The 11680-nt window shown below is 61.8% G+C and overlaps 2 protein-coding genes across 2 annotated transcripts; both read right to left on the bottom strand.

Moving 5' to 3' along the window:
• Window positions 1-2219: 2219 nt before the first annotated feature.
• On the bottom strand, window positions 2220-4026 carry LOC129519835 (serine protease 33-like). Its single transcript, XM_055340671.1, has 6 exons — window positions 3984-4026; window positions 3606-3638; window positions 3339-3501; window positions 2976-3241; window positions 2568-2737; window positions 2220-2378 (listed from the first exon to the last, which is right to left on the bottom strand). The coding sequence occupies exons 1-6, from the start codon at window positions 4024-4026 to the stop codon at window positions 2220-2222; spliced, it is 834 nt and encodes a 277-aa protein (XP_055196646.1).
• A 1694-nt stretch (window positions 4027-5720) lies between these two features.
• On the bottom strand, window positions 5721-10864 carry LOC129519834 (transmembrane protease serine 9-like). Its single transcript, XM_055340670.1, is given in 9 exon segments — window positions 5721-5786; window positions 5911-5977; window positions 6366-6616; window positions 6980-7134; window positions 9235-9518; window positions 9918-10049; window positions 10152-10542; window positions 10671-10700; window positions 10792-10864. Coding segments are annotated over 9 exon segments (1449 nt in total).
• Window positions 10865-11680: the final 816 nt, after the last annotated feature.

Here is an 11680-nt window from a genome sequence, read left to right as displayed (position 1 = left end):
TTTCCTTAGCCTTCCCAGCAGCTACGGCAGGGTGGGTGGCATCCATTCAGATGACAGGAGGGGATACTGAGGTCAAGTCAGTACTCTTGGAGGAGGCGAGGCCATCCTGTTGCAGCATCACCTGCCAGAGCAGGTGGGCAGCTAGCAAATGGTGGCCTGAGGTGGGAGCCCAGCATGCCCCATGGGATGCCCGGGACTTCCCAGGACCAGCCCTGCCGCCCTGGTGCTCCCCTCCTGGCCGCACAGCCTCCTAGCCTGTCGCCTCGAAGGTCAGGCAGGTGCAGTGAGGCCAGGGGCAGTAAGCAGCTGTGGCTGATGCAGTCCCCCCACCCCTGCTGACCTCGCTGGCAGGCGGGATGCGCCAGCACAGGGTGTTATGCCACTGAGCCTGCTGGGCGAAGAGAGGCAACTTACACATCAGGAAGGGGCTGAGAAGAGGGGAGCTGGGAGCCTGCACTGCTGGGAAGTGGAGAGAGGAGAGGGGATTATGACCCCCTCTGCCATCCCCAGCTGCCTCCAGAAGCAGACCCTGGGCGGGAATCCCAGAATCCCAGCCTACCATCTACCAGCTGCAGCAGAGCCCGGGCCTTGGCTTCCCCGTGTGACACCTGGGTGTCAGGTGAGGATCCCAGCAGCTGGTGCCGCCAAGCCATCGCGTGGCATCTGGTAAGGGCTCAATGCGGAGCAGCTCATTTCTTCTCACCCGCTGACCCTTCCCTTCCAGGGCCAGCCTCTGTCCCTCCAGCTCCGGACCCCCTTGTTTAGCTCCCAGGCTATACTTCAGAAACGGGGCTCTCTGAAGGGGGCAGGGAGGGACCGCTACTCAAATCACAGCAGGTCCAAGGCTGCGGCCCACAGGCTCCCAGCCCCTGGCTTGTTCCCATATTAATGCCACAGGTGGCGTCCCTGGGAAGGCCCCAGGCCGAGGGAGGGAGCAGGGGTGGCCAGCATCACCCAGCAGGGACCACCAGGGTCCCTTTGCTGACGCGCCCACAGCCATACCCCGTCCTGGACACCCTGCTCCCTGATAACCGTCCCCCAAGGACCGTGAAGCGCTTCCCCAGATGGATGGGCCCCGGCCGCAGGGAGAGAGCAGTCTGGAGTCCCCCACTCCCCCCGCCCAGTCTGTGCACCCACCCTGCCCACGGGGCCTGGCCCAGCAGCACCAGCCTGCTGCAGCTACCCTCTTCCCCAGGGCGGGGACAGGGAGCCAGCAAGCCTCAGGCCCTCCCCAGCGGCTGCAGCTCTGAGGCAGGCCTCCGTGCCCTCCCCCACTGCCCCCTTTAGGCTTTGGGGTTTCCAGGTGGTGGTGTTTCCTATTCCCTCTGTAGTTCTAGACACTGAGCTGTATCTATTGGGCTGGATGGTCTTCTGCCTGGGGATAAGCAGATGGCAGGGGGGAACAGGAACCGGGTCCCAGGCCCACAAGGGTGGGCAGGGAGCTGCAAGGGGCCTAGGCCAGTTTTCAGATGCAGGGGGCAAGGGGTGGGGGTAGGGGAGTGGCCCGGGTCTGTGGGCCTTGCCATGGCTGGGACACAGCCCCAGACTCCCCCTGGGAGGATGGCTGTAGCCACACAAACAACAGGCACAGCAGAAGCTCTGGCCAGGCCTGCCTGGGGCTCCCAGCTCCTCTTGGGTAGAGGGCATGATGCCAGGTGCCCCAGGCTCCTGAGCCTTCTAGACCCCTGGGGGTACCTCCACGGCAGTGAGGCGAGGTCTATGTTCGTTTGCTATTGCTCTGTAGTCAACAATTACCAACATAGCAGCCTGAAACAACCCAAGTTTATTAAATCACAGCTCTGTGGGCCAGAAGTCTGGGTGGGCTCCGCCGGGTTCAGGCTTGGCCTGGGGGGCTCTCATCTGGAGGCTGCGGGGAGGAACTGGGTCCCTGAATCTCCTTGACTTCCTGCAAAAAAAAGGGGCACAGAGGCCGGGCCGGGCACCACCTGGCTTGTCTGTCTCTGGGGACGCAGGCCCAGCCCCTGGTTGGAGCTGGAAAGGGTAAATATGAACAGAAGGGGAGAGAGGGATCATGAGACCAGGACACATGGGAGGCTCCTGCAGGATGGCTGGCGGCTGGGCTTGGTGAGCCCCAGGGAGGCAGGGGGTGAACAGATGGATGACACCTGTAAGCCTCAAGGAGGAGGGGGCAAGGTGGGGGAGACGTGCAGGTCGTCGGAGGGACCCCCAGCCTCTAGCTCCAGGTCAGTGTTACTGCACTAGAGGCTAAGGTGAGCCCGAATCCAGGGGCTGTAGGTGGCCACGTTAGTATAGACGCCCGGACGGTTGGGCAGGGCACAGCCCTTGCCCCAGCTCACCACACCCACCAGCACCCAGCGCCCAGACTTCACACAGGTCAGAGGTCCCCCAGAGTCACCCTGCAGGAGGAAGACAAGCCTAGGTCTGGGCCGTCTGGCGACTTGGCATGGCAGTCCCGGGGCTCCAGTCTCCGAGGTGGTGCCTCCTGGCTGGGGGCCAGGACAGGCAGCCCTGGGTGTTGGGTTCTAGGGAGGCAGGGTGCTGGGCTTGGGAGCTAGACCCCAGGGCTTCCAGGCAGCTTCCCACACCTGACAGGCGTCTCTGTGGCCCTGGACGTAGCCGGCACACACACTCCCTGGCAGCACTATGTGCTCCCCGCGGGGCAGGTTGGTGCCCATGTGGTAGAGGCGGTCACAGGTGCGTGAGTCCAGCAGGGGCACCCTGACTCCCTGCAGAGGTCGCCAGTCCGGAAGGGGCTCTGGAGGGAGGAAGGGGAGCTTCTGAGAACTGGGAGAGGCAGGGGCTCACAGCGTGACCCGCCAGGCGGGGGTGGACTCTGCCGTCCAGCTAGGAGCTAGGAGGGAGTTTTGGGTCCCCGGAGGGAGGTCAGAGGTGGTGCCCGACTGGGACAGCGCAGGGGCTGGGATCCCCCCTCCCCGCCCGGGGCCACCTCCCCCCCCCCCGCCCACCCCCCCCCTCCCGGCCCCTTACCGCACCTCCAGGGTGGAGGCTGCCCCAGCCGGTGACCCAGCACAGCGTGCCGGGGGGTGGGCAGGCTTCGGGCAGGCAGACGGGCTGCACGCGGGCGCTGAGGGGCACAGGCCGGCGCAGCTGCAGCAGAGCCAGGTCGCCGCGGGCGCGCTCCTCGCTGTGGTCCGGGGGCAGCAGCACCCTGCGCACCTGCGCCCAGAGCCCGCGGGGAGACGCGGGGCCCAGGTGCAGCGCCCCGAGCCGCACGCGGTACTCGGATGGCAGTGTCGGCCTGTGCAACGGGTGGGGGGCATCTGAGGGCGCCGGCCGCCCCCGCCTGCCTCCCCCTGCCCCCCCCCCCCCCCCCCCCGCCACCGCACCCCCCTGACCTCAGGAAGCAGTGCGCCGCTGTCAGCACCCACTGGGGGGCGATGAGCGAGCCCCCGCACACGTGCGCCCCGCGGTGCTGGATGCTCGCCTGCCACGGCCACTGTCCATCCCGGGCGTCCCGGCCCCCCACGATGCGACTGGACACCTGGGGCTGCCCGCAGGCTGCAGGGGACAAGGGGGATCGAGGGCGGGAGGGAGCTGGGGCCCAGGAGACACAGGGCCCTGGTCAGGGAGGGGCTGGCCCAGGGACTCCACGGCTTCCTTACCTGCGGATTCCAGCGTCCCTGTCCCAGCGGCTCCTGGAGGAGGAAGCAGAGAAGGGACAGGATTATGAATTTGGTGTCAGATAACGGGGTGAGCGGGAGGGAGGTCACAGATTAGGAAGGAGGGTGGACCGTACTGGTCGCTCAGAGCTGGTGCCAGGCTTTTGTGCAATCAGCAGGCTGGCCTGGTTACCTGATTTAACCCTCCCCGGGGCACTGGCAGGTGGGGTCTCACCCGGTACACACATGGGCCTGAGCTGGGAGAGAATGGGAACCCATGAAGCCCAGATCGGGGTGCCCTGAAGTACTCTAGGGGCACCAGGCCAGAGAGAGATGAGACGGGACACCCGGGAACACCCCGAGCCCCTGTGCCCCACTCACCCAGCAGCAGGAGCAAGGCCTGGAGGCAGGCAGTCCCCGTCATTCTGGTCATTCTGTCTTCGGGGCTGGGCCCGGGAAGGGCGGCACCCCTCAGGGTCTGGACTCTGGTCTGAGCCTGCAAGGACAGGAGAGGAGGGTCCTAGCCCCAGACCCCAGAGACCCTCTGCCTTCCTTCAGCACCCCCCCACCCAGGTCCTGGGCGTCTCCCCGGGGCACAGGTTCTATGCACATCCCTCTGCCCACACCCTAGGGGCTCTGGCTGTCCCCCCAACCCCTGCAAGATGTGAGCTCCCTTGCGTCCGCAGGAGCCCTGGAGCCCGCCCGGCCCCTACTTCCAGGTGGGCGCCTGCTCCTGGCAGCCCCCAGCCCTGCTCTCACCCACTCGGCTGGTGCACTCCCTGCTGACTGGGCAGGGGAGGCCCTGGGGTCTTAAAGGGCCAGAGGGGGTGGGGGCCCTGCCCGGGGCGATTAAGGAGCCAGGGCGGGGCTGCGGCTTCACCAGCAGCCTCAAACAAAGATGTTTTGAGCAGCACTTTCCAGGCGAAAGGAAAGGGACACCTGGGTTTGTCAAAGGATGCGGCTTGGGCCAAGGGGCCGAGCTGGGGTGGGAGCTGGGCCCGGGGGGCGGGGGCGGGGGGGGCCCCCCCGCGGCCAGGCAGCTCCGGATAATACTGAGCCTGAGCCTCACTCGTGGCTGTCCCTGCAGGTCCCCGGCTGTCCCTGCGGGTCGTCGGCGCTGGCAACACTACTGCTCTGTCCCGAAACCCCAGCGCAGCCGCGACCCCACCTGCCCCAAGGAGCCCACCCAGACCCGCGCTCTGCCCTAATTTTAAGCCGCCAGCACTCCTTGCGTGACCGGAAGCAGACGCAGACTTGACCTTGGGGCACAGTCCACTCTTGAATTGGGTGTGGCCAGGACGTGAGGCTGCTGGCCCCGGGGATGCCGGCAGATGCTGGGGACAAGGCTTGGTGGAGGGTGGGGCCTGGGCCGTGTCCACCACCCAGAAGGCAGGCTCGGGAGCGCCCTTTTACCTGGTGGACTCCGCATCCCGCAACGTTCCCTCCAGGTCCCTCCAACCCAGCCCTCCTGCCAGTGTCGCCCTTCCCGGTGAGGGAGGGGGCCTGAGTCACATCTGTCCGGCTCCTCTCTGTGAAGTGGGGTCTGGGTGTCTGTCGCTGCTCAGGCTGCCAGAACCCAATGCCAGACTGAGCCACTGGGACGAACATCTCTCACGTTCTGGAAGCTGCCAGGCCCATAAACCAGGTGCTGGGGAGGTGGGTCCTGTTCCGAGACCTCTGTTCCTTCTGCGTGGGCTGCGGTCCCCTCTCCGCCTGGTGGGGGGCAGGTGCTGGACGCAGGGCGCACTCTCTGAGCACTCTTCTTACAAGAAGAGGGGCCTGCGGGATCAGAGCCCACTCTCAGGAACCATCTTAACCTTGACTCTTTCCATACAGGCCTGATCTCTAAATATAGGCACTGGAGGTTGGGCTTCAATATGTGAACGTTTGGGGGGGGACCCGCACATCCAGTCCCTAACAGTCCTCCATGGCCAGGGTCGAGCCCAGCGCAGAGCAGGCACTGTGTGCGAGTCAACGGGCCGAGCAGGGTGGCAGGCTGGGGGTGAGGGCGAGGGCCACAGGAGAGGCGACCTGGCGGCATCCTGGCACCAGCTTTTCACCTGCAGCGGATGGAAGGCATGACCCTGCTGTCCATGCTCCAGCCCTAGGTGTCTGCCGTTAGGCTGTGGCACGCTCCGTCTCCAGGCCTGACACCGTGCGGGCAGGTTGCTCTTCTGTAAAAGGCTGTTGTGAAGATGAGCTGGGGCAGCCCAGGCCCAGCTTGCTGTGGAGCCTAGCTGATGCAAACACGTAAAAAAGTGCTACAAGAATGAAAGCAGCAGCCTCCTGTCCTCCCACAGCTCCTGACCTTTATGGCCTCGGAGGGCTTGGTGGCAGTGGGGCCACAGGTGTTCCCCTTGGGGCAGCTGGAGGGGCTGGTGGGATGGTGACAAGAGACCCTGGGGACACACCGCCATCTCTGGGGGCATGGGCCAAACCTGAGAGGGGAGCTGGCCAGCTCTCATGTCCTCTCATAAGTTATCTTTCTGGCTGAATTAACTGGAGAGGGCTCTGGGGTTTACAACCCAGACCTGCATGGTGCAGACAGCTGGAGCAAGGGTTGCCAGTCAGGAAGTGGTCCTGGGGTGACTGGGAGGGTGCCCAGGGAGCCACCCAGGGCCACAGAAGGCTCTGCAAAGCATAGACTCCAACATGCAAACCTGTTTATTAAAAAAGGGTTAAAAAGGGACAGTTGGGGGAACCGGGCCTGGCTCAGCAGATGGCCCCAACTCTCAGGGGCTCTGCTGGACTCAGGCCACCTACAGGAGGGAGGCAAGCCAGAGTAGAGGGAGGAGCAGCTGCAGGCAGGGGGCCGGCCTCTGAATGCTGCTGTGGGCCATGAGCATCCTGATCCAGTTGAAATACGCACTGATGTTGGTGTAGACGCCAGGCCGGTTGGGCCTACCACAGCCGGATCCCCAGCTCACGATTCCAACCTGAATCCACAGCCCTCTCTTCTCACAGGCCAAGGGTCCGCCTGAGTCACCCGGGGGAGCAGTGCAGATGAGCCAGGCCTGGGGTGAGGCCGGAGGGGCCAGTGGAGAAGTGGGGCCAGTAGGAGGGACTGTGGAGCTGGGCAGACTGGGTGCAAACCCTACCCCCCACCCCGGAAGTGAACAAGCCTCAGTTTCTACGTCTGCAAAGTGGGGCAATAGTCTCTATTTGCCCCCCCCCCATTTTCAGGTGAGGATAAAAGGAGGTACAATTAATGAAAAACAATGCTTGTCTTCCAGCCTGGATAACTAAGGCCTTCTGTTTTTTCTCACAAATACATGCTAAGAGGGGTTGATGAGCATCACAGTGGTTGCTCCCAGGCTCCAGGTCCGGAGGGGTGGTGCCTGGTTCCAGCAAGGCACTGTTGGGGCTGGAGCACTCACTCTACAGGCATCACGGCTACCATCCTCGGAGCCAGCACAAATCATGTCATTGAGGTTGTAACTGAGGATGCTGGGCTGTTGGAACAGGTAGTCACACCTGGAGTTGTTTATGATAGAGACCTGCACTTCCTGGAAATTCTAAGGAGGCAGTAGAGCTGCCAAGGGTTGGGGGTGACAGAGAGAGAGAGACAATGACTTTAGCCCTTCCTCTGCCATCTGGGACAGGGGTGAGGTCCCTGGGGCACCCACAGAGCTGGGGACATCACTCTCGAGGACTCTTCTGTGCCAGCCCAGCACCCTGCTCATGGTGGGTGATGAGTAACATCGCAGAAGGAGCCAATGGATGGACAGCTGACACTCGGTTTCCCTCTCTGTAGAAGGGAGATGACAGCCCCCACCTGAACCACTGGGGAGGTCCCTTAGCCACAGCATGCACAGGGCTGCAGGGGGTGGGGTACAAACACACTGAGACAGTTTAGGATTAACATACTACACCTGCAACATCCAGCTTGAAAATGCCATGGATTTGTTAAAAGATATGAATCTATATCCAGAAGAAGCTGAACAATCTCCAAATAGGATAAACACAAGGAATCCACACTGAGATATATTTTCATCAAACTATCAAAAGATGAGGGTAGGGATGCCTGGGTAGCTCAACTGGTTAAGCATCTGCCTTTAGCTCAGGTCATGATCCCAGGGCCATGGGATGGAGCCCTGCATCAGGCTCCCTGCTCAGTGGGGGGCCTGCCTCTATCTCTCCCTCTGCCTGTTTTTCAGCCTATCTGTGCTCTCTCTCTTTCTGTCAAATAAATAAATAAAATCTTTAAGTAAAAATAAGTAAAGGCCTTGAATAGGCATTTCTCTAGGAAAGATCTACATATAGCCAAAAAGCACATGAAAAGATGCTCAGTATTACTGGTCACATTAGGGAAATGCAAATCAAACCCACAATGAGGTACCACTTCACATCCATTAGTATGGAAAAAAATAGAAATAACAAGTATTGAGAAGAAGAGAAATTCTAACCCTCATTCATTGTTGATAGCAATGTAAAATGGTGCGGCTATTGTGGAATGCTGCTTCTTGGTTCCTCAAAAAGTTAAATATGGAATTACCACATGATTCAGCAGTTGTACTCCTAGGTATATACACAAAAGAAAATAAAAGAGGTATTTAGGGACGCCTGGGTGGCTCAGTGGTTGAGTATCTGCTTTCAGCTCAGAGAGTGATCCTGGAATCCTGGGATCAAGTCCCACATCAGGCTCCCTGCATGGAGTCTGCTTCTCCCTCTGCCTGTGTCTCCGCCTCTCTCTGTCTGTGTGTCTCAAGAACAAATAAAGAAAATCTTTTTTTTTAAATTTTTATTTATTTATGATAGTCACACACAGAGAGCGAGAGAGAGAGGCAGAGACACAGGCAGAGGGAGAAGCAGGCTCCATGCACCGGGAGCCCGATGTGGGATCCGATCCTGGGTCTCCAGGATCATGCCCTGGGCCAAAGGCAGGCGCCAAACCGCTGCGCCACCCAGGGATCCCAAATAAAGAAAATCTTAAAAAAAAAAAAAAAAAGGAACGAAATTCTGACACGTACTATAACATGGACAAATTTTGAAAACACTGCATTAAATGAAAGTAACCAAAGGGCCACGGAGTGTATGAATCCATTTACATGAAATAGCCAGAATAGATAAATCCATAAGGACAAAAAGCTTGTTAGTGGCTGCCAAAGGCCGGAAAGAAAGGGTAAGGCACGGTCACTGCTCAGTGATTGTCAGATCTCCTTGGGGAGCGATGGAAATGTTGTGAGACTTGACAACGTTGATGGTTATACACCATGAATGTATTAAATGCCACAGTTGCACATTTTTAAATGGTGAATTTTATGTGTTGTGAGTTAAATCTGAAATTAAAAAAAAAACCAAAACACCTGAGACCTTTCTGACAAGCCCACCCCCAAAATTACCAAGCCCCTGCAGCCTGGGGAGTGTAGCCCCGGTCCAGCTGGCCTCCCTCTCACTGAGGCTTCTGGCTCACAGTGTCTGGATGGGAGAGGGAACCGGGTGCAGGGACAGGAAGTCTGGTCCTTTCAGGGGGAGCAGCAGCAGACAGCAGGGGAGCAGACAATGCTGAGCTGCCCCCAGGAGGGACCCAGCTGCGCACAGACCCAGGTGGGGGCTGCTGAAGCTGGTGTGGGTGGAACAGATGGTGGAACATAAGACCCCCTGTGCACCTCTCACTTGCCCCCAGCCTCACCCTGGTTTTCCTGGATGTCCCCCCAGCCAGTCACCCAGCAGTTGGTCTGGTTCTGGAACTTGGAGGAGGAGATCATAATACAGATGGGCTGGATATACTTATTGTAGGTGACAGAAGAGGACAGCTTCAGCAGGGCGATGTCGTTGAGTGAAGTCCCCTCAAATTGGGGGTATATGATAATATCCTTCACCCTGTAACGATGGTAGAAGGTCCACAGTTTCCAGTAATGTGGCCTAGAAGACAGCTCACCAATATGGGCCGTCCATTTTGAGGGATCACTGTGCCTGGCAAGGGAGGAAAGAGCAGTTATGAGTCCTTAGAGAACGGAGGGCCACCTGAGCACACCTGGGGCCCACTTCCTGAGGGGAGACTGCTTCAGGTGCTACTAGGGTGCACCCTGGACAACAACAACAGAGTTCCTTTCATGGCCCGAAGTGTCCAGTGTAGAAATGATGACGGCCCAGAGAAGATAGTCCAAAGTCCTAGAATCTGAGGCCTTTGGGGACATGGAGGTGAGGCAGCCGGGTGCCTCCCCTGGGGCCTGATGTGGCCCCTCAACCAGCCTGTCACCTCCCACCGCCGTCCTAAAAAACAATGAACGGATACACAGGACCAAAGCTGGTGGCATTCAAGTAGCTGCCTCTACCTGGGGCCACAGGCCAGTCTCTGTGCCCAGCACTTACCCACCTCCTTCCACCTCCTGGTACACCTCCGTGGGAAGGTGGGATGAGGAAGAGGATGGCGGCGCTGCTACTTGGGGAGAAAAGCCAGAAAAGCATGGTACAAAAGTGTGTGTGAGTGTTCTGAAGAACATTCTAGAAGATGGAGAACAGGGTTTTCCTCACGTGGCTGCAGCCGGGCCTGGGGCTGAGGGGCACCCAAGGGGGCGGAACCCGGGCCCCCCACCCCCGACTCACTTGAGGAAGCAGTGCGTGGCCGTGAGCACCTGGCGCTGAGCAGGCTCGCCCCGCAGTGCTGGTGCCTCCCCCGGAGCAGGCTGCCCTGCCAGGGCCAGCACCCCGGCTCTGAGTCCTTTCCGCCCACCACGCGCGGCTGGATTTTGTGGAAGCCGCAGGGCCCTGCGACGGACAGGCGGACAGACGGACAGGCGGACAGACGGACAGGCGAACAGGCGGCCGAGCCCGCGGGCGCGAAGGGCAGGGGCTCCCGGGACGGCGGGCGTCGGGGGTCGCGCGGCGGGGGGCCTCCCGGGGCCTGGGGACCCTCCCCGCGTGGTCCGCGCCCGCCCCCCCCCCCCCCCCCCCGGGGCCCGGCAGTTACACGTGAGCAACGACGAGTTCTCGAAACCTGGGGGGGGCGGGGGGAGAGGAGACGGTGAGGCGCCCCCGCGCTCGGCGGTCGGGGGTCGGGGCCCGCGGGCAGCTTGTCCCACGTCCCACGTCCCACGTCCCACGTCCCACGTCCCGGCGCCTTACCTGCGAACAGCTGGTCGCGGTCCTGAAACTCTGGGGGGGCGGGGGGCGGGTGAGCTCAGCCCCGCCTGCACGCCCTCCACCTGCAGGGCCCCCGCCCCCCGCCCGCCCCCGCGGGGCTCACCCTGCCTCCCGAGCTCCGCTCGCACCAGCAGCGCCGCCAGCGCCAGCAGCAGCGCCCCGACGTGCGCGCCCATGGCCTCCTCTCCAGCCTCCTGCGCCGCCTCGGCTTCTGCCCGCTGGGGGGGCCGGGGCGGCCCCTGGGGGAGAGGGAGCGCCCGCCACGCCGCCCGCGCCTGCCCCCAGCCGGACCTCTGGGGGTGCCGGGGTGCGGGGGTGCGCGGTGTCGGGGAGCGTCCGGCCTCCCGGTGCCGGCTTGGCTCTTCCTTCCCCTCGGGCCGGCGCCCCCAGCCACAGCGCGCGCCCCAACGGTCCTGCCTGCGGCGACCCCGGGGTCCTGGCGGCCCCCGCCCACCCCCTCCTGCGGGAAGGGCCAGGCTGGCCCACAGCGGGGTCCCCGGGACTCCCGTGGGAACACAGGAACAAGTCCTCCTGAGGGCGCGCTCGGCCCGGCGGTATGGGGCCGAGCCAGGAAAAGAAGATCCCTTTCTTTGTTGGGGGAGATGATGGCGTCAGGTGTAGCCCCTCCCTGAGCCCACGCCCGGCTGCTCCCGCCCAACCCAGGATGCCCCCTGGCGGCGGCCCCAGCCCCCCTCCTCTTCCTCTTCCTCTTCCTCCGAGGTAAATTTTGGAAGTTGAAACCTCAAGGCGGTTTTACGGACAGCATGAGGTCCTCCATCCCAGTGACTCCCCCAGTGCTCCTTGGGGTGTTGGGAGTTGTGCCCTCTCGGTGGCCCTCTTGGTGTCCTGAGCATTAGCGCGGACGGGGGAGGATTTGCAAAGCGATTGCCTTCTGAGGTCCGCCCAGCCAGAGGAGAGCCAGTGTGGGCTTGCGGGAGTGTCCCTCGGTGTGCACTCCGTGGGAGCCCGGGGCCCTGCCCCACAACGCCCCT

The sequence above is a fragment of the Nyctereutes procyonoides genome, unplaced genomic scaffold (assembly GCF_905146905.1).
Source record: "Nyctereutes procyonoides isolate TBG_1078 unplaced genomic scaffold, NYPRO_anot_genome, whole genome shotgun sequence".
Taxonomy (NCBI): domain Eukaryota; kingdom Metazoa; phylum Chordata; class Mammalia; order Carnivora; family Canidae; genus Nyctereutes; species Nyctereutes procyonoides.
This window is presented reverse-complemented; position numbering and strand designations above follow the sequence as displayed.

Excerpts from the sequence above, each read along its gene's own strand:
- LOC129519835 (XM_055340671.1), bottom strand. The coding sequence starts at position 4,026 with ATGACGGGGACTGCCTGCCTCCAGGCCTTGCTCCTGCTGCTGG. Across the intron at positions 3,639-3,983 it reads GGCCTTGCTCCTGCTGCTGG|GAGCCGCTGGGACAGGGACG; the intron begins GTGAGTGGGGCA and ends TTCCTCCTCCAG. Across the intron at positions 3,242-3,338 it reads GCGGCGCACTGCTTCCTGAG|GCCGACACTGCCATCCGAGT; the intron begins GTCAGGGGGGTG and ends CCCGTTGCACAG.